At 41.0% G+C, this 20,889-nt stretch overlaps 1 protein-coding gene and 1 non-coding gene across 4 annotated transcripts in view; both read right to left on the bottom strand.

Annotated features, from left to right (window-relative positions):
* Nucleotides 1-3,561: 3,561 nt before the first annotated feature.
* The window catches only part of LOC121275378 (WD repeat containing planar cell polarity effector), a 163,046-nt gene continuing 145,718 nt past the window's right edge, over nucleotides 3,562-20,889 (bottom strand). For all 3 annotated transcript variants that reach the window (XR_005942401.1, XM_041182911.1, XM_041182912.1), the window contains 3 exons: nucleotides 6,114-6,214; nucleotides 5,573-5,604; nucleotides 3,562-4,209 (listed from right to left, as the gene is read on the bottom strand). Coding sequence is in view for 2 of the 3 variants with exons in the window: in XM_041182911.1 (XP_041038845.1) it covers nucleotides 4,159-4,209; nucleotides 5,573-5,604; nucleotides 6,114-6,214 (184 nt within the window). In the remaining variant the exon portion in view is untranslated. The remainder of the gene's footprint in view (nucleotides 4,210-5,572; nucleotides 5,605-6,113; nucleotides 6,215-20,889) is intronic.
* Nucleotides 16,010-16,082, bottom strand: trnam-cau. The gene has a single exon. It is a non-coding gene; the product is annotated as a tRNA-Met (tRNA).

The following is a 20,889-nucleotide window of genomic DNA, read 5'->3' as shown; positions in this document are numbered from 1 at the left end:
CGAGTCCTACCACAGTTTGAACTTGATGCATTTTTTTATTGTTCCCTTCAGTATCTTCCTGTGTTCTGTACTTCACTGCCATCAAGAGTTTGTACTTACCATGATAAGCTTTCAGGTTAATTGATATAGGTCTTTAGTTTTTTTTCCTCCTAAGATGTGTTCTCTCAAAGGTTTGACACATGATTTAACCACTGCATATTTTAAAAAACTGCACTTATAATTGATGACATCAGCATCCAGGGAACGTACTTTTGACACTGATTACAACTGGCACAGTCAAACTGACTTCTTCCCAAATTGTTTACCCAGAAGGAAAAAAAGCTGCAAAGAATGAAAAATCCAAACCACTTCTTTGATTTTACTGATGCAACTTTCTTTTAAAGAAAACACTTGATTTCTTAATTTTGGTACCTCTGTTTTGACAGCACTGTATTCTCTTTCTCCCTTGAAAAATTTTCAGCTATAACTACAGATCTCAGCTGCTGTACAAATATTTTCTGGTTTTCTGTGATGTTACCTCAGTCCTGAATAATCTCTGACGGTTCCTGATCTTATCTTTGCTTATCTTGTCAATGATCAAAGTATCACACAATGCACCAACCTTGATTGAGTCTCAATTTCCTCAAGCAAAACTGTGGGAGGTCTGAAGCATCAAAATCTTGTCGCCATTGAATCCCCTACCCACTCCTTCTTGGCCGAATCAGACTGTTCATAATCTTTTATTTTTTCATGGGATGTGGGTATTGTTGGCTAGGCCAACATTTATTGCCCATCCCTAATCCCTTGTTCAAAGGGCATTTGAGTCAACCACATTGCTGTGGGTCTGGAATCACATGTAGGCCAGACCAGGTAAGGACAGCAGATTTCCTTCCCCAAAGGACATTAGTGAACCAGATGGGGTTTTACAACAATTGGCAATAGTTTCATGATCATCAGATTTTTAATTCCAATTTTTTATTTAAATTTCACCATCCATCTTAGTAGGATTTGAACCCAGATTCCCACAGCATTACTCTGGTGACTTTACTAGTCAGTGACAATACCACTGTGCAACCTGTTCCATCCCAAGTTGGGTTTTGAATCCAATAACATCTTTATTACACAGACTGCCTACTTTCACATGCCCATCACCTCCCCGTTATTTCATCTGCCTCTAAAATCTCCATTTATTTATCACCTCCTGCCTCTACTCCAATTGCTGGTCTTTCATTCTCCACTACCCATGTGGGGGACACAGAACCATAGTGGTAATGCCACTGGACTGATAATCCAGAGGCCCAGGCTAATTCTCTGGGGACATGGGTTCAAATCTCACCATAGCAGCTGGTGGAATTTAAGTTCGATTAATAAATGTGGAATATAAAGCTAGTCTCAATAATGGTGACCATGAAGCTATCATTAATTGTTGTAAAAACCCACCTGGTTCACCAATGTCCCTATTTAAGGGAAGGAAATCTGCTATCTTTACGTGGTCTAGCCTACATGTAACTCCAGATCCACAGTGATGTGGTTGGCTCTTAAAAGCCCTCTGAAATGGCCTAAGTAAGCTGCTCAGTTCAACAGCAATTAGGGATGGGCAACAAATGCTGGCCTTGCCTACAATGCCCACTTCCCACAGAAGAATAAAAATGCCAGCTTATTCAGAATTCTGCTGCCAGGATCCTATCCTGCAAAAAACTTGCCATTCTCTGCCCTGTAGTTCAGTGGGAAGGTGGCTGTTATGGATGAAGTGGCCTTTGCGGCAACAGAAGGTAACAGTTTTTTCTCCCAGATGCATTTTGATATTCTGGGCACAAAGAGCTTCAGTGTAACAAAGATTGTTTTTACTTTTTCATGCAGTGGTTTCCATCAAGACTGCGTGCAATCATTAGCTATACTTCACCTTTAAAGTCCCAGAAACATCTTGGTAGTTGATAGTAAAAGTTAATACTGGAAATAGTGCTAATCAAATGGTCCAAACGCATATGTTTTTAAGCAGAGTCTAGAAAGCCTTACTCTTTATTCCTCAACACCATCCTTGTAACAAAGTGGTACATCACCATTTTGACTTGAACTAGTATCTTTACATGTGAGATGTCTTCAGAGTGTATGTGGCTCCAAGGTGATACACTTGGCGGTGGAAGCTCAGGATGCTCTCAGGCCACAATCTCATCTGAGGCCAGGCCCCTGTTGATGTGGAATCTGGAGAGGGTGGACCTGTCATAAGTAGTGGTGGTCCCTGATGCCCCTGCTTGCCAACCTAATGGGTAATGGTCCTAACCTGAGCCTTCCCTGTACTAAGGGCAAGCTGTGCAGTTTTAACAGTATGTCTGTGCAGTAAACTATGTCTCACCGGTAGCATTCCCACCTCCACAGCTGAATTTTATTGGTTTGAGTTTCCTTCAGACAATCCCATGAGCTGACACATTTGTGTCAATGCTGGCTCTGTTGGTAAATTCTATTATGTTATACAGGTCAAAAAAGTTAAGGGTTTGATCCCTGTTCTGTATGGATTTAGCACATCTTAAGCCAGGATGACAGTGGGTTAGTACAATTATCTCCGAATCCCTGGACTAGGGAAGGGGAAAATTGGTTTAGGGCTCTGTTCCTTATTTCCCTTCACAGTGGTTGGGATCCCTACACCTGAACAATAGCCAAAGGTTCCTTCTGAAAATTGTGTACATTTATGTAGATGTTCATCTTTCAGCCATTAGAACCCATGATGAGTTACGTGCAAAACATTACAACTTAGTTCTTCTCTCTACAGATGCTGACTAACATTATGCATGTTCTGTATTTTGGATTTCTTGCATTTGCAATGTTTTCTTAACATGTTATTTATTATGTAGCAGTTCCATTATACGTGCTATATTTTAATATTTCACACTTTATAGTGCAGTACATTCAAATCCTTACAAGACATTTTAACCACACTTCCGTATGAAGACTTGAGATGTCATACTATGGTATAGTGACCATAATTAAAACATTAAACAAGTTTGATAACATCACATGCACTGGAATACTAAAAGTCAGCGCTTCCAAAATAGCTGAATCCCATAGTGAGGATGCTTGCTGGAGTCCCTCTTGTGCATTATGATAAATTTATTAAATATTTTCTGTTGTTTAGAAATTCGTAATAGGAGGGTCTAAGTGAACGTAAAAATTTTGAGATGAAGTAATCTTGATCTTATGTAGATTTTTAGCATCAATTTATGCATTCTAAACTCAAATCCTCTTAACGTACAAAGCAAGAAAAAATGCTATGCATGAAGGATTATACACTACTGATTGATGCTAGATTAATCCCTCATACAGGCCATCATCAGTTTCGACAGAAGCCATGAGTGAAATGGACAAAAGCAGTTCTCTCAGATAAAATGTGTGTTTTGTGTATAAGGTCAAGGTACTGCTACAAACTGTTTATTCTCAAAATGCAATAAGAATTTTGCTACAGTAGAGAAAAGGTTGTTTTTTTCAATATAACCTGAATTTAAATTGAAAAGCAAACTAACAGTGGTATTCCTATGTACATCCTGGTTTCTAAATACACTGCAGAAATAAAATATCTAAAACAAAATGTTAAGATTATATCCATTTATTTGTCCATAATGAGATACAAATTCCTTCACATTGGAAGTCACAATGAATTAAATTCTGTCCATTATGAGCTTTGTTTATATCACAAACAACTAGATACTAAAACTAGGTGTTTACTATTTGTTTATGTGGAACTAAATATTGCAGATTATTAATATTTTTGTGGCTATAGGGAGAAGTTACTGAACAAAATTGGAAGTAATTCAACTTCAGCAACATAACGAAATAATAGACAATGTATTTCCCCACCTCACTTATTCAAGATTATATAAGGAATATCCACTATTTCAAGAAGTGTATAGAATAAGCTTATGTACCACCAAAATATCTTTGCAGGAGAGAAGTAATGGAATGATTAGATTAAAATGTCATCTCATTCTTTTGAAACCGTGGCAACCTTTTTTGCAGTTCGTGTTTTATATGATACTGACTGAACAATGGAAAAAGCAGGATGCCTTTAAATAGATGAGGACAACAGTAATTAAAAATCATCACATTTACTTTGTCTACCATGCCATTTAGAGACCACTTTTATTTAAAGTCACTACTAAATTCTCTATATCAATATAAAAACTCCATTCACACTAGACCAAAGTGTACCACTTTCAGTGTGCTGCTGTTTTCAAGTTCCTGCAGAGGAAGAACATTTTTAATAAGCACAAACTGTAAAGTAACTAATAAATTAGCAATTATTATTTAATAATTCAGGCACCTCAGTAATTGCTATGTTCTTATTAACATTTATATGTTAATTGAGTAAGTGCCTGAATAATTCACACTGCTCACTTGCATTGAATTTAATAAAGATGGATGTATGGATTCAAATGTGTGTGCTTAACTAAGATATTTAGGCTATCTTAACTAGCATGTGTGTAATGCAATGCATGTTTGGAAGAACAGAATTATACTTAGTGCTGGAATGGTGCATTTGTAAACTTAGACACATGAAGAGCTCCATTCCCTCCCGCACCCCCTGCCCCCATGGCTAATTTTCAATATTAGGAGTGGCCACTTGTTTACAATGTTAGCACCATTTTTAAAACATGGTTTCACATTAACCTAGAGTTATACTGCAGTCAGTGGGATCTTTTAACTGGTGTAAGATGACCTATGGGAGGAGCGCAGGGGGGTGGGAGTGGTATCCTATACGTTCTTGGGTTCAGTGTGCCTGGGAGTCAGATCAGGAATGAATTGAGTTACAATGCCACTGTTGTCAGTGCACACCCAAAACAGCTTTGCATTAACGTGAAAGTGACATACCATGCACTTTTTGTTTCTGAAGGAGGTTTAAAACATTACTTTTTTGACACAATCCATTAGTTCAACAGTATCAGTACAAGTTCATCAGCATCTTGCCATTTTTCTATAAAATGGATTTCAAATGTAAACATCATAGAGCTAAAATGAAATTAGAAATTAATTTTAGACAGATTTCTTCCAAACAAATACATATTGGTAACCATATATCTGGCCAAAATCTGCAAAAAGCAAACATTTAACTCTGGAAATAAAATATTCTATTGACTATTAGTCATTATCATTAGAAAATGATTACAATTAAGTAATGTGAGCAACAGTAGGCTATTCAGCCCTTCGAGTGTGTAGATATGTGGATGAAGTAGACAAAGTTTAAATGTGTGTCACACTAGAACTTAATAATAAATGGACAGAACTGGATAATACAAGTTCATGAGATAAATAAATTATGTATTGTATTGGGATCTGTATATGGTTGTTATCTATTGCTGAGAAACTGGAAAGCACTGTTAAATGAAGGAGGTTGAGATAAATGGTGGCCCTAAGTTTAACTGATGCCCGTGATCACCATGGAAATATGACAATTGTACTCAGTAAGTAAACTGATAAGATTTACCTTTCCACATGAACATGAGCCAGTTTTACTCAATCAGGTGCTGATGGACCTGTAATTTATTTTCAGCCTGTGTTTTTATATTATTTTCTTGCATATGCACAAAATTAGGAAAAAAGTTACCTGTGGGTCTCTGTCTCCATCAAAAGAATTCCCTTAAAAATACACAAGATATTGTATTTACTTTTATACTTCATTATTTTAATATATAGAATAATGAATATTGAATGTCATTCATAAATTAGTGGTTACTATATTTAAAAACAATATACACTAGTTTTAATAAAATGAAGACTAATACTAACATTTAAAGGTAATGTTTAAATTGCGTAGATTGAAAACCTAGAGGTTATTATGGTGTTATCATTAAAATACCAGTGATATGATTCATTGGAGTGTAAAATGATATTACTTAGTTTGAAAATAAAATTAGAGAAATTAAAAGCCTAGTGTGCATTTTTTAAATGTTTACATTCCAAGCTGATAAATGCTTTGATAAATATTATTACCATCACCTTATGAGCAGTTTTAAAGAGTTTACAGAATAGCAAATTTTCTAAATTCTCACTTCTTTCAAACATCATCTTGCAAAGCCTTCAGGCATGAGACATGTTTGTTTACAAATCTTTTGTTGTACATTTTTATATTAGTTAAAATCTCTTACCTGCTTGGGTCCAGGCCAAAGGGTCATCTGTCAAGGCTGTCGCATAGGCATTGAACCCAAGTTCACTCCCTATGTCACTGGTCATGTTATGGCAAGAAGAACTGAATAGGGGAGAATCAGAAAATGGCACTGAAATCAGTCGTGTTTATTTGCATCAATGGAAGTATATAGCTGTCTGAATAATTCGCCATTCAAAAAACGTGCTGCTTTTCATCTGAAGGCTTTCTGTTTACATATTAAGCACTGGTTTGAAAAGTCTGTTACCCTTGTGATTATTCAATAGGCGCCCATCACTCTACATTTAACCTTGGGTTCTCATCTTTCAAGCGGCTAGGAGTTTTGTCAAAAAAGAATGGTTAGAGGTTTTATCTACTACAATCTAACAAATGAATGGAATGTGTATAAAAAAATTAAAGCATCAACCAGATACTGGATGCCAATAGTGAGATCAATAAACTTCACTCCATCTCGCTGAGATTTCTACTTCTGTATCAAAATCTTCACAGTAACAGATAGTGTGCTTCCTAACTAATACTATAGAGAAGTTGAAAATTCAAAGGTAGTACAGAAACATACTGATGTGCTGTTTTCTGTGACCACGTGGTTTAACAGTTTATAAATTGAAGGTAATGAAATAACTACAAGCAAACATTTTCATTTGATATGGAAGTCTTTAAATAAAATATTGATCTTGATTGTAAAGAGCTGTGAAATTAGAAAACATAAAGCAATGCCCCATTGTGAATTGTCATCTTTCAGGCTATATAGGTTTCATTATAATAATTATTAAATATAAGTATTTTCTCTCAGTCAACAAATTGTCAATAGTTGATTCTTTGCTAACATGACATTCATTGGTTAAACTTCAAAAGAAGAGATGCTGGCTTATTAGATGCTTCTGTATATTCAACAGCAGTAGACAGGGGTTTTACTGCTGTAAAGAATGCTTTTAACAACTTCACCAGAAAACATGAAAAAAAAAGGCGGAAAATCAAAAATCTCAAAAAATTATAGCTTGTGAACACAGCCTAGAAATTCAAGCATCGCAGGAGTTAATCCCCACATCCAAATGGATCTGGTGTACCTCCTTGGAGGGGATGGGAGGCATGAATAGGGGTTGGAATCAGGGAGGCTGGCCCTTTAATGACTGCCTTAGGCCATACGTAGGACCTGGTTTTCCTGAACAGGGCACATACAGCAGAGGGCCTCAAACCAGGGGTTGGACTCATCATTTGAATATTTACTCTTTCAGGTGAGAGTCCTGGATGCCTCTTTTTTTTTAGCCTATGCCAAAATAATGGGCAGCTAGTTTTCTGTTCACTCAGTGGAATTTCTAGGCATAAGTATATGATAACCACAGCCCTGCAAATTTTCAGAAATTTACATTAAATGATCAAGTGTAAGTGTAATTAAACATATCTAGCATCAGTATTTAGCAATATTAATAGACTGAGAATAGATAGCTTTCAAATTTATTTGAAAACAACTAGGTTTGGTACATGAGTGATACATAAACATCAATCCCACACAGTTCAGCAGCTTCAACATCCTGATGTTCCTGTTAGAAGAATTAAACATTTTCATGCCTATACCTTAACCGTGCTGTTCCTTTTTGCTTACTCTGAGCAGTATATGTTGATGCCCTTTCCTTAGCATTTGTGACTATAATGAAGAACTGGATTTTGACTGATATGAAGCTTTGTTTTAATTGGCTGCCTGCTGACAAATGATAAAGATCTGGTAGGAATAATGCTGTTTTTTATTGTTATCTTCTGTCTTTCTGTAAAGTGAAGCTTAGGAAATGCTGCTGTGATTTCTCCTCTTTGATTGTGAAGTGATTGTGCTCTTCATCAGCTTTCCCTCAGCCAAATAAAGCTTCAATAATGCTGCTGCTCCATCACCATAAGCTTTATTGGCTAGGCAGAAGAGACAATGAAACTTCATCTGAAACCAGATTAGGCTGGGAAAAAATGGAGGGATTGTTTTCTTCTCAGCACCATTATCTTTGCTGTAGCATCTTGATCGGCTTTCTAAGGCACTATTACTAATACTGCCCAGGGTTGTAAACTGCTTTTTTGGCAGTCAAATTGCTCTAACCCTCTTACTTTATGTTTTAAACCAGCTTAAGCTTGTCCATCCTCTCTTTCAATGGATCCTTTTAAATTGACTGAATTTGGTAGGAAGGGGATAGATAGATAGATATATCAAAAAGCTGCATTTGCCAAAGTTTCACTACTTTTACAGTCATCCTTCTGAAAGCTTCACTTTTTGTAAAGCAATTTAAATGAAAGTATGAGCTGCAATTTTGCAAGACATTGTAGTTTCAGGACATGATACATAAGAAATAATGTCATTATGCAAAAATTCTACATGCATCAGGTTTATTTAGATAAGTGATTCTCTTTTTTTATTTATTTTATGGGATGTTGGCTGGGCCACCATTTATTGCCCATCCCTAACTGCCCTTGAGAAGATGGTGGTGAGCTGCCTTGAACTGCTGCAGTCCATGTGGTATAGGTACACCCACAGTGCTGTTAGGGAGTTCGATGATCTTGACCCAGCGACAGTGAAAGAACGGCAATATATTTCCAAGTCAGGATGGTGAGTGACTTCGAGGGGACCTTCCAGGTAGTGGTGTTCCCATCTATTTGCTGCCCTTGTCCTTCTAGATGGTAGTGGTTGTGGGTTTGGACAGTGCTGTCGAAGAAGCCTTGGTGAACTGCAGTGCATCTTGCAGATGGTACACACTGCTGCTACTGTGTGTCAATGGTGGAAGGAGTGAATGTTTGTGGAAGTTGTGCAAATCAATTGGACACAACAAGTAAATCTGTAGGTTTAAGACCCTGGCCTAGAGTCTTTTCAGACTCCAGCTAGCTACGAAGTGCTGCGTAGAAAGTGGAGCATCTTCATCCCACACCCTGAACTTGGTTAGTTTGATCTGAAAAGAGAGATGTTTTGTTTGAGATGTGCCTTTCCTGTTGACTGAAAACGAACAGATGGACAAACTGCCTTTGTGGATTAAACAAATAAAACAAATCTGTGCAGTACTGGGGGCTTAAAGGAGGAAAGTTTATGGGCATTTTTTTTTGTTCAAAGTCTCCCTTGACAATCTCAAAATATATTCAAGATGTCTAGTATCTTACCACATTAGAGGTGCAACATTAGGTCTCCTTATCTCCAGAGCACTGCAATGATGCCACAGACAAGGAGAAATAAAGTGAATAGAGCTGTTTCAGGATGTACAAGAAGAACAAAAAAACTTCTTGCATTTCTCTTCAGGTATTTTACAGAGGTGAAAATGAAAAGGAGGCAAAGCCATGGTGGGAAAGATGAATGAGAACTTGTGCTTTGAGAATGGAGCTTTTACGGTGCATGCAGGACTCCTTTGTTTAACAGTATGTAAATGGGATGGGACATGCTGGATGTGGAAATGGGAAATGGGAAATGGACCAGAACAGATAAGAGAAGTAAGTGCAAGGGAGCTTATAGGTAATAGTGATCACAGCACAATAACATTTTAAGGTAAAGATTGAGAAGGACTTAAGTAAAACAAAGCCTAAAGTTATAAATTGGGAAAAAAGCTGATTTTAAGCAGATTAGAATGGAATGAGGGAAAATTAAACTGGAAACATTTACTGACAAACAAATAGAACAGCAGTAGGAAACACTTAAAATGGTGAGTCATTGAGTCCAGGAAAATATATATCCCATTAAAAAACAAGAGCAAACTAACCAGTAATGATACACTATGGATGAATCAAGAAATAATAGCCAAATTGAAACTAAAGAAAAAGGAACACACTAAGCACATAGATGTCAAAAGCAATATGAAAAGGTGAAAAAAGTAGTTAAAATAATTAGGAAGGCAAAGGAAAACTACTAAATTAAATGATCAAGGAATAGGGAAAGAAATGGTAAAGCAACCAGCAGCCACATAAAAAGCAAAAGAAAAATCATGATAGCGATAGGAGCCACCAAGAGGTACACAAGGTAAACTCACAGGCAAAGACAACAAAATGGCAGAAATGTCAAATAATTATTTTTACCCTGGTATTTATCAGGGGAACACGTACATGACTTTAGACAAAGTGATCAAAAACAATATAAAGACAGAAATAGATCAAATAACTGAAACTAATCAAGTGTAGAGAGGATAAAACCCTAGGTCCAGATGGATTATTTCCATGCACATTAAAAATAAGTTTGATAATGGAGACACTATGTAAATTAATTAAAAAAGGAAATAAAGCCAGGGGACAGGCGAAGAAATAGTATAATTTTTAAAATTCTTTTGCAGGATATGCTAGGTCAGCATTTGTACCCATCCCTAATTGCCCTTGAAGATGATGGTGAGCTGCCTTCTTGAACTGCTGCAATCCATGTGGTGTAGGTACACCCACAGTGCTGTTATGAATGGAATTGCAGGATTTTGACCCAGCGACAGTGAGGGACCGGCGATATATTTCCAAGTCAGGATGGTGTGTGGTTTGGAGGGGAACTTGCAGGTGGTGGTGGTGTTTCCATGTGTCTGCTAGGTTGTCCTTCTAGGTTGTAGAAGTTGCAGGTTTGGAAGGTGCTGTTGAAGAAGGCTTGATGACCTCCTACTCTCTCCACCTAGCCTTTGACAAAGGATGTGTATCCATCTTCTAGGTTTTGAAAACTGTTAATTGCCTCAGCCATTTGGAATTGAAAGGAAGGTTGCAGGGCTTTTGTTTTAGCAGATGATTCATTTCCTTCTGGCCAGCCTGGATTATTAAATGCAGGTGGCCTGTGTATAGCTGTCTTTGAAGTTAGGCTGTACAGTCCACAGTTTAGTGGCTCCTCAGAGATAACGGGGTGAGTTTTTCTAAAATTGCTAGGTGGCTACTTTTCTTCAGGGTGTCACAGACAGACATAGTTTCAGCTATTTTAAGGATCTTTGTTCAGTTTTAAAATTTTAGAAATAGCAATGAACATATTTATATATATTTTATAAAAATATACAATGTGAGGTCTTAGTCCCCCACAATGATGTTAAGCTTCTTGAGTTTTGTGGGAGCTGCACTCATCCAGGCAAGTGGAGAGTATTCCATCACACTCCTGACTTGTGCCTTGTAGATGGTAGAGCAGCTTTGGAGTGTCAGGAGGTGAGTTACTTGCTGGGGGATTCCCAGCCTCTGAACTGATCTTGTAGCCAAAGTATTTATATTGTCATGATAATGAAGGAAAAAACACCAAATTACGTCAGGAAATATTGTACTTTAAAAATAAGACCTGAGCTTTTAAAAGTACACACAAGCTACTGGCTGGAATGCAGCAGGGTGACTCCCTAAGAGTTAATGGAACCCCACCCTGTTATCAGACAAGGTAATTCCAAAGACATCCAGAAACTAATTGCTCCCTCTGGTAGAGACAATGGGAAGTAGCGGGAGATAAGTATCATCTTATCAAGAAATCTTGTAAGCAATGCCCAGATTTGTGAATTCGCTTCCCACTTGGAATATACAAAGAAGGGGTTAAAAGTGAGCTGAAAAACTGCTCTGCTGTCTGTCTGTTGGTGGGTGTTCTGAGAGAGAGCAAGTGCTGGAAGTTTGACTCAGAAGTAACAGCCACACACCAGTACCTCTGCAAATCACTATTTTGCAGGTATCCCGATCAATCTCCCTCTCTACTGAATTCAACATTACTGGAACCTCAAAACCGACTATTCATCTACTGGAGTTAATTATACTGCTATCGCGAATCTACAGGAAACACTCAACCACCTACTCCCCACGAGTCAAGGACTGTTCTGTATACCTTATTTTTAACTATATATATTCACTTCAAGCTAAATTCTTACTTTTAACCCCTTTGACCATATATACATATGTTTTATCCTTTCTTGCCTTTAGTAGTTGATAAACTTACTCTTTCTTTTAACTCAAGTCTGATCAAATTGGCTCTTTCAAAACCAGAACAACTGGGTATGGGAAAAAGGCACCCGTGAAAGAGATCCTTTTAGATTAAATCTTGTTGTAACCAACAAAGGGGGGGGGCGGGGGAGTGCTGAATAAAGACAGGGAACTAGTTTATCCCCCTCACCCAGAGCATAACAGTTTGGGGATGTCCCCTCCAGATGGTGACAAATTGAGGGGTCTCACCTGGATCAACAGCTTTGGGGAACCTCGCCTGGGGATAACAATATGGCTAGTTCAGTTCAGTTTCTGGTCAATGGTAACCCCTAGGATGTTGATAGTGGCGTTTCATGCCATTGAATGTCAAGGAGAGATGGTTGGAGATGGTCATTGCCTGGCACTTGACACAAATGTTACTTGCCACTCATCAGCCCAAGCCTGAATGTTGTCCAAGTCTTGATGCATATGGACATTTCAAACGTCCATGGAACTATAGACCAATTAGCTTAACAATGGTAATAAAGGTAATGGAATCCTGATTCAAATATGTAATAGAGAAACATATGGAAATTGAAAACAAAGAGTTCACTCAGATTTCAGAAGTCAAGTTCATAAGTGGCCGACGTCACTGAATTCTTAGAAAAGGTAACAGAAAGGGTGGATAAGAGTAGACATAGGCCAGAATTTCCCGGTCGGTGAGCCCTGCTTGTCGATGCCTAAAATGACGCAGGATGATGTCGGGTGGAATTCCTGGGGGGGGGAGGGGCATGAGGGGGAAGGGGGGATGAGGGAGAGGGGGGATAGGAGGGGGTTTTGGGGGGATGGAGATGAGGGGCAGAGGGATGGGGAGGGGGATGAGGTGGATGGGGAATGAGGGGGAGGGGAGTGGGAGTGGGAGGGTTTGAGGGGATGAGGGGGAAGGAAAGAGGGATGGGGAGAGGGATGAGGGGTTGAGGGGGAGGTGACGAGGGGAGGAGAGGGGAGGGGGCTGAGGGGAGGGGTGGGGTAGGAGGGGCGGGGTATGTGGGAGGGTGATAGGGGATGGGGGTGAGGGATGGGGGGATAGGGAGGGGGAGGGGGGTGGGGAGGGGGATGGAGGGGGAGGGGATGGAAAGGGGGATGGAGGGACGGGAGGGTGAGGGGGAACAAGGGGGAGGGGGTTGAGGCGGGCAAAGGGCTGAGGCGGGGAAGGGGATGAGTGGGAGGGGGATGAGGATGGGGATGAGGGGGGATGGGGGTGAGGGGGATGCAGGATGAGGGGGATGGGGGATTAGGGGGAATGGGGATAGTGGGAGGGGGGATAGGGGGACGGGGATAAGGGGAGGGGGGATAGGTGATAGGGGAGCGGAATGGGGAGGAGGGGATGGGGAGGGGCATAGGGGTGGGGTGGAGGGGAGGGGGAGGGGCGGAGGAGGGGGATGGGGATAGGGGTGGGGTGGAGGGGAGGGCAGGGGCGGAGGAAGGGGATGGGGAGGGGGATGGGGAGGGGGATGTGGTTAGGGGAAGGGGAGGGAGAGGGGGATAGGGGAGGGATGGGGGGCAGTGGGGGAGGGTGGAGGGGGAGTGGGTAGGGGAGGGAGGAAGGAGGGGGAGGGGCTGGGGGGGAGAGGGTGGGAAAGGAAGGGAAGGGTGTAAGTGCATTGGAGGTGATTCAGAGGAGGTTTACTAAATTGATACCTGGAATGAGTGGGTTGTCTTATGAGGAAAGGTTGGACAGACAGGGCTTGTTTCCACTGGAGTTTGGAAGAGTGAGGGGTGATTTGATTGAAGTATACAAAATCCTGGAACGGCCTTGACAAGGAGGACATTGACAGGAGGTTTCCTCTTGTGGGTGAATCCAGAACTAGGGGGCGCCCTTTTAGGACAGCGATTAGGAGAATTCTTTTTCTCTCAGGGTTGTGCGAGTTCTGAACTCTCTGCTTCAGAAGTGGGGGAGGTGGGGAGTCATTGAATATTTTTAAGATGGAGGTAGATAGATTCTTGTTAGGCAAGGGAATCCGAGTGTATCGGGGGTAGATCGGAATGTGGAATTTGGAACACAAGCAGATCAGCCATGATCTTATTGAATGGTGGAGCAGGCTCGAGGGGCCGAATGGTCTACTCCTGTTCCTATTTCTTATGTTTTTATGGTACAGAGTGAAATTACTGGGAGTTTGGTGAGAAGGAAGTTTGGTAAGTGAGAAGCCCTTTTCTTTTTCTTTATCTTTCTCTGCCTGCAGGAGACCAGGAGTTGAAAAGCTGCATAAAAGGGCTGAGTTTTAAAAACATCCAAGAATAACACCACAGGAGAAACATAAATTCATCGGTTGCTGAGAAATTGCAGTCAGGGAGTGTCTCCAAGTAGCTGAAAATTAGAAAAGCACATTCTTTTTGAAAGAAGGAGCTACTTAGGTTTCAGTAAGAAACACAGGCAATGGGGAAGTAAAATTAGGTCTAGGCCAGGTAAAATAAAGTTGTATAACTAAACCAAAGTAAAATGAAGTTAACATAAGGGAAATAAATTGAAGCAATGGCAGGACTGCTTGGTCATGTGGAATGTGTGTCCTGTAATATGTGGGAAGAACTGGACACTGCTGCTGTCCTAGATGACCATGTGCGCAGGAAGTGTCACCAGCTGCAGAGCATGAGCTCTGGGTTTCAGAGCTCAAGCGGCAGCTGGAGTCACTGTGGTGCATCCGCGAGGCTGAGAGCTATGTGGATAGAATGTTCAGAGAGGTGGTCACACTGCAGCTGAGGAGCCTGGAGGCAGAAAGGGAATGGGTGACTGCCAGGCAGTCCAAGAGAACTAGGCAGGTAGTGAAGGAGCCCCCTGGGGTACCACTTGCCCATTGGTTTTCAGTTTTGGATACTGGTGAGGGCATTGGTTCCTCAGAGGAGTATAGTCAAAGCCAAGTTTGTGGCACCACAGTGGCTCTGGTGTACAGGAGGGGAGGAAGAAGAGGGGAAGAGCAGTAACAATAGGAGATTCATTAGTCAGGGGAAAAGACAGGCATTTCTGTGGCCGTAGACATGACTCCAGGATGGTGTGTTGCCTCCCTAGTGCCAGGATCAAGGGTGTCATGGAGCGGCTGCAGGACATTCTTTTGTGGGGGGGGTTATCAGCCAGAGGTCATGGTCCACGTTGGTACCAATGAATTGAGTAGAAAAAGGTCCTGAAAGTAGATTTTAGGGAGCTAGGTATGAGATTTAGAGGACCTCTAAAGCAGTAATCTCAGGATTACTCCCAGTCCCACATGCAAGTGAATATGGAAATAGGAGACTGGAATGATTGACCATGTGGCTAGAAAGCTGGTGTAGGAGGGAGGGCATCAGATTTCTGAGGGGTTGGGACTGGTTCTGGGGAAGGTGAGACCTATCTAAGCTGGACGGTCTACACCTGAACAGGACTGGGATGAATATCCTTGCAGGGAGATTCGCTAGTGATTAACTAGAGTGGGAGGGGACTGGAAACCTGAGGGCAAGTCCAGAGCAGGGAATGGGAGATGGAGAATTGGTGAAAGATAGAAGAAGCGCAGGTTTATCAAGTACACAGCACAGGAATCTGGCAGTGTTAAAAGGTGTATATGCAAATGCAAGGAGTATAGCAAATAAAGCCAATGGGCTGAGGGCATAGATAAATACATGGCAGTGTGATATCATTACTATAATGGAAACTTGGCTTAAAGGGAGGCAATATTGCAGCTCAACATCCCTGGATATAGAGTAACTCTTTTGAGTACAAACACATTTCCATCTGTTCCTATTCAGATGAAGTTACATTGTTTCATAGTTTGCCATTGTGAGATTTGAACTCTTGATCTTGGGGTTACAAACCCAGTACCATAATCACTTGGCTATTTAGGCCAAGCCCTGGATATAGAGTAACTCTTTCGAGTACAAACATGTTGCCATCTATTCCTATTCAGATGAAGTTACATTGTTTCATAGTTTGCCATTGTGAGATTTGAACTTTTGATCTTGGGGTTACAAACCCAGTACCATAACCACTTGGCTATTTAGGCCAAGCCCTATAAAGCACCCTGCCCTCTCTGAGGAATGAACTCAGGACCTTCAGATTATGAGACTGACACGCTGCCTACTGCGCTAAGAAGGGACTAAGATGTAACTCTTTCGAGTACAAACACGTTTCCATCTGTTCCTATTCAGATGAAGTTACATTGTTTCATAATTTGCCATTGTGAGATTTGAACTCTTGATCTTGGGGTTACAAACCCAGTACCATAACCACTTGGCTATTTAGGCCAAGCCCTGGATATAGAGTATTCAGACAGGATAGGGAGGGGGATAAACAAGGTTGGGGTGTATCATTATTGGTTAAAGAAACAATTACTGTGAAGGAGGTTGATATACTAAATGAAGCATCAAATGAGGTCATATGGGTTGAGCTCGAATAAAAGGAATAAAGGGGGGCAGCCATATTGCTAGGGGTGTACTACAGACCCCCAAATAGTGGAAGGGAGTTAGAAGAGCAAATATGTACGCAAATTTGAATGCAAAAACAGTAGGGCAGTAATAGTTGGAGACTTCAACCAACCTAATATCAACTGGGATATGAACAGTGTGAAGGGCATAGAGGGCACAAAATTCTTGAACTGCATTCAAAAGAACTATTCAGTCAGCACATAACAAATTCATCAAGAGGGTGTGCAATTCTAGACTTAGTCTTAGGAAATTAAGCTGGGCAAGCAGGTAAAGTAGCAGTGGGGACCATTTTGAAGATAGTGACTATAATATAGTTAGATTTAGCATCATTATGGAAAGGACAAAGAAAGAACAGGAGTAAAAGTTCTAAATTGAGGGAAGAATAATTTTACAAAGCTAAGAGGTGAACTGGCAAATGTGGATTGGATACAGCTACCAGAAGGAAAAATGGTGTCAAATCAGTGGGAGGCATTCAAAGGCAAGATTCTACAGGCACGGTGTAGACATGTCCCCACAAAGAAAAAGGGTGGTACTGCCAAATCTAGAGTACCCTGGTTATCCAGAAGCATACAGGGTAAGGTAAAGCAGAAAAAGAGAGCTTAGGACAGTCAAAACTTAATACTATAGAAAAGCTAGAGGAATATAGAAAGTACAGGAGTGAAGTAAAAAAGGAAATTAGGAAAGCAAAGAGGATATGGAAAAAATATTGGCAGGTAAAGTCAAAGAAAACTCGAAGATGTTTTACCAGTACATTAAGACCAAGAGAATAACTAAGGAAAGGGTAGAGCCTATCAGAGATGTAAATGGTAACTTGTGCATTGATGCTGATAATGTGGGCAGGGTTCTTAATGAGTATTTTGTTCTCTGTTGTCACTAAGAAGAGGGATGATGCAGACATTCTAGTTAAGGAGGAGTGTGAAATATTAGATACAATAAGCATGGTGAGAGAGAAAGTACTGGAGGGACTGGCATCCCTGAAGGTGGATAAATCACCAGGGCTAGATGGATTGTATCCCAAGCTGTTGAAAGAAGCCATGGAGGAAATAGCAGATGCTCTGAGGATCATTTTCCAATCCTCACTAGATACAGGTGAGGTACCAGAGGATTGGAGGTCTGAGAATGTTGTAGGTGAGAGGGATAAGCCAGAAAATTATAGACTGGTCAGTCTGACTTGGGTGTTGGGTAAATTATTGGAATCAATTCTGAGAGACACGATAAACTGTCACTTAGAAAGGTATAGATTGATTAGGGATAGTCAGCTTGGTTTAGTTAGTGGAAAATCATGTCTTACTAATTTATTAGAATTTTTTGAGGAAGTAACAAGGAGGATTGGCTGTGGCATTGATAGTGAAGAGGATAGCTGTTGTCTCCAGAATGACATCAATGGTTTGGTTGAGCGGGCAGAAAAGTGGCAATTGGAATTCAATCCAGAAAAGTGAGTTGATGCATTTAGGGAGGGCAAACAAAGCAAAGGAATACTCAATAAACGGGAGGATATTAAGAGGGGTTGAGGGAGTGCATGTCCACAGATCCCTGAAGGTGGTAGGACAGGTGGGTAAGGTGGTAAAGAAAGCATATGGAATGCTTTCCTTTATTGGATGAGTTATTGAATACAAATGCAGGGATGTAACAATGGAATTGTATAAAATGCTGGTTAGGCCACAGCTGGAATTTTTGTGTACAGTTCTGGTCACCACATTACAGGAAGTACATAATTGCTATGGAGAGTACACAGAGGAGATTTACACGAATGTTGCCAGGGCTGGAAAATTGCAACTATGAGGGAAGATTGGATAGGCTAGGGTTGTTTTCCTGAGAACAGAGGAAGCTGCGAGGTGACCTTATTGAGGTGTAGAAAATTGAGGGGCCTAGATAGGGGAGACAGGAAAGACCCATTTTCCCCTAGCTGAGGGATCAGTTACCAGGGGGCATAGATTTAAGGTGATAGGTAGAAGGACTAGAAAGGGTCATGAGGAAAAACTTTCACCCAGAGGGTGGTGGGCATCTGGAATTCGCTGCCTAAATTGGTGGTTGAGGCTAAAATGCTCAACTCATTTAAAAGGTAGTTGGATCTGCATCTGAAGTGTTGTAACTTGCAAGGCTATGGACCAGGTCCTGGAAAGTGGGATTAAAAATGAGTGGCTAGTTTCTTTTTTGGCCAGCGCAGACACAGTGGGCTGAAAGGCCTCTTTCTGCACAGTAACTTTTCGATGTTTCTATAAAGAATTGACAGCGATTAATAAAAAGATAATAAAGAAAACAAAGCATTTCTAGAGGGCTAGAACTGAAAAGCTGAGATGGTATGTTAATTTTGTAGAATTTTCTCCTCGTCGAGTGGACCAGTTGGGAGTGGAAGGGTGCGGAGCCGATCACCGCCCATGATTGGCTGCGCGCTGCTATTTTACACGGCAGGCCAATTAAGGCCCGCCCACCATGACGCGTACCTGGTAGCGCAGTGCTACCTGTGCGGGCGGGGGGGTGAGGGGAGGAGAGGGAGAGTCAGGGCCTACGCTCTTTCACGCATGCGTGTGAAAGAAGACAGAAATGTGCCTCAGGAAGATTTGAATTTGAAATTTCAAAATAAAAAGTTAAAAATCATTTATACATGTCCCTTCATATGACAGCGTCAAATGTTTAATAAATATTTATTAATTTAATAAACCCTTCATGAAACTTCATCCCACTTGGATGAGGTTTCATGAAAAATGCGAAGGCCACCTGGGCTCTTCCCCTGCCCGCCAACTTTAAGGTTGGACAGGCAACCCTGTTGAACTGGTTAATTAGTTTAGTAATGGCCTTAACAGGCCTTTGACAGTTCAGTGGGTGCGCAGCCAACTCTGGTGCTTGCTGCCGAACGAAAGATCGGAATGATGCACGGTGACGTTGGGACGTACGCCCGACATCACCGCGCGTCATTTTATGTGTCGGCGTGCAGAGTCTGCTCCCCGCACACCGAACAGAAAATTTTGCCCTTGGAGTACTGTGAACAGTTCTGGTCTCCATTTTATAAACTGGATATGGCGGCATTGGAGAAGATGCAAAAAAGATTTAATAGAATGATATCAAAACCAAGTGGGGTAAAGTGGTATAAGGAAAGATTGAACATGCTGGGGTTCTTTTCTCTAGTACCGAGAAGACTGAGGGGATAACCTAATAGAGGACCTTAAGATCATGGAAGAGTTTGATAGGGTAAAAAAAGATGCTTCCACTTGTGGATGAGGCCAGAACTAGGGACCATAAATAAATGATAGTCACTAATAAATCAAATAGGGAATTCAGAAGAGCCTTCTATACACAGAGCACAGTTAGAATATAGAACCCACTATGACAATGGGTAGTTGAGGTGTATAGCATAGATGCATTCAAGGGGAAGCTAGATAACGCATATAAGGGAGAAAGGAATAGAAGGATATGCTAAGATAAAAGCAAAAAACTGCGGATGCTGGAAATCCAAAACAAAAATAAAAATAAAAATACCTGGAAAAACTCAGCAGGTCTGGCAGCATCCGCAGAGAGGAACACAGTTAACGTTTCGAGTCCATATGACTCTTCAACAGAACTAAGTAAAAATAGAGAAGAGGTGAAATATAAGCTGGTTTAAGGGAGGTGTGGGACAAGTAGTGCTGGATAGAGGGCCAGTGATAGGTGGAGATAGCCAAAAGATGTCATAGACAAAAGGATAAAGAGGTATTGAAGGGGGTGATATTATCTAAGGAATGTGCTAATTAAGGGTAGAAAGCAGGACAAGCAAGGTACAGATAGCCCTAGTGGGGTTGGGGTGAAGAAATCGAAATGGGCTAAAAGGTAGAGATAAAACAATGGATGGAAATACATTTAAAAATAATGGAAATAGGTGGGAAAAGAAAAATCTATATAAATTATTGGAAAAAAAGGGGGGGATCGGAAAGGGGGTGGGGATGGAGGAGAGGGCTCATGATCTAAAATTGTTGAACTCAATATTCAGTCCGGAAGGCTGTAAAGTGCCTAGTCGGAAGATGAGGTGCTGTTCCTTCAGTTTGCGATGAGCTTCACTGGAGCAATGCAGCAGGCTAAGGACAGCCATGTGGGCATGAGAGCAGAGTGGAGTGTTGAAATGGGAAGCGACAGAGAGTTCTGGGTCATGCTTGCGGTCAGAACGAAGGTGTTCTGCAAAGCGGTCACCCAGTCTGCGTTTGGTCTCTCCAATGTTTCTGTACTGTTACTACTGTTTTGGTGATTGAGGGATAAATATTGGCCAGGACACAAGGGAGAGCTCCCCTGTTCTTTAGTGGTGTCAATGGATCTTCAACGTCCACCTGAGATGGATATTGTGTCTCATCCCTGGGACAGTGGATTGGAATCCATATGGGTGGAGGTAAGAAATAACAAGGGGAAGATGACACTGGTGGAGTAGTCTATAGGCCCCCTAACAGTAGCTATACTATAGGACAGAAAATAAATTAGGAGATAATGAGGGCATATAAAAAAGGCAGTACATT

This window comes from Carcharodon carcharias, chromosome 2, assembly GCF_017639515.1.
Source record: "Carcharodon carcharias isolate sCarCar2 chromosome 2, sCarCar2.pri, whole genome shotgun sequence".
NCBI classification, from domain to species: Eukaryota; Metazoa; Chordata; class Chondrichthyes; order Lamniformes; family Lamnidae; genus Carcharodon; species Carcharodon carcharias.
This window is presented reverse-complemented; position numbering and strand designations above follow the sequence as displayed.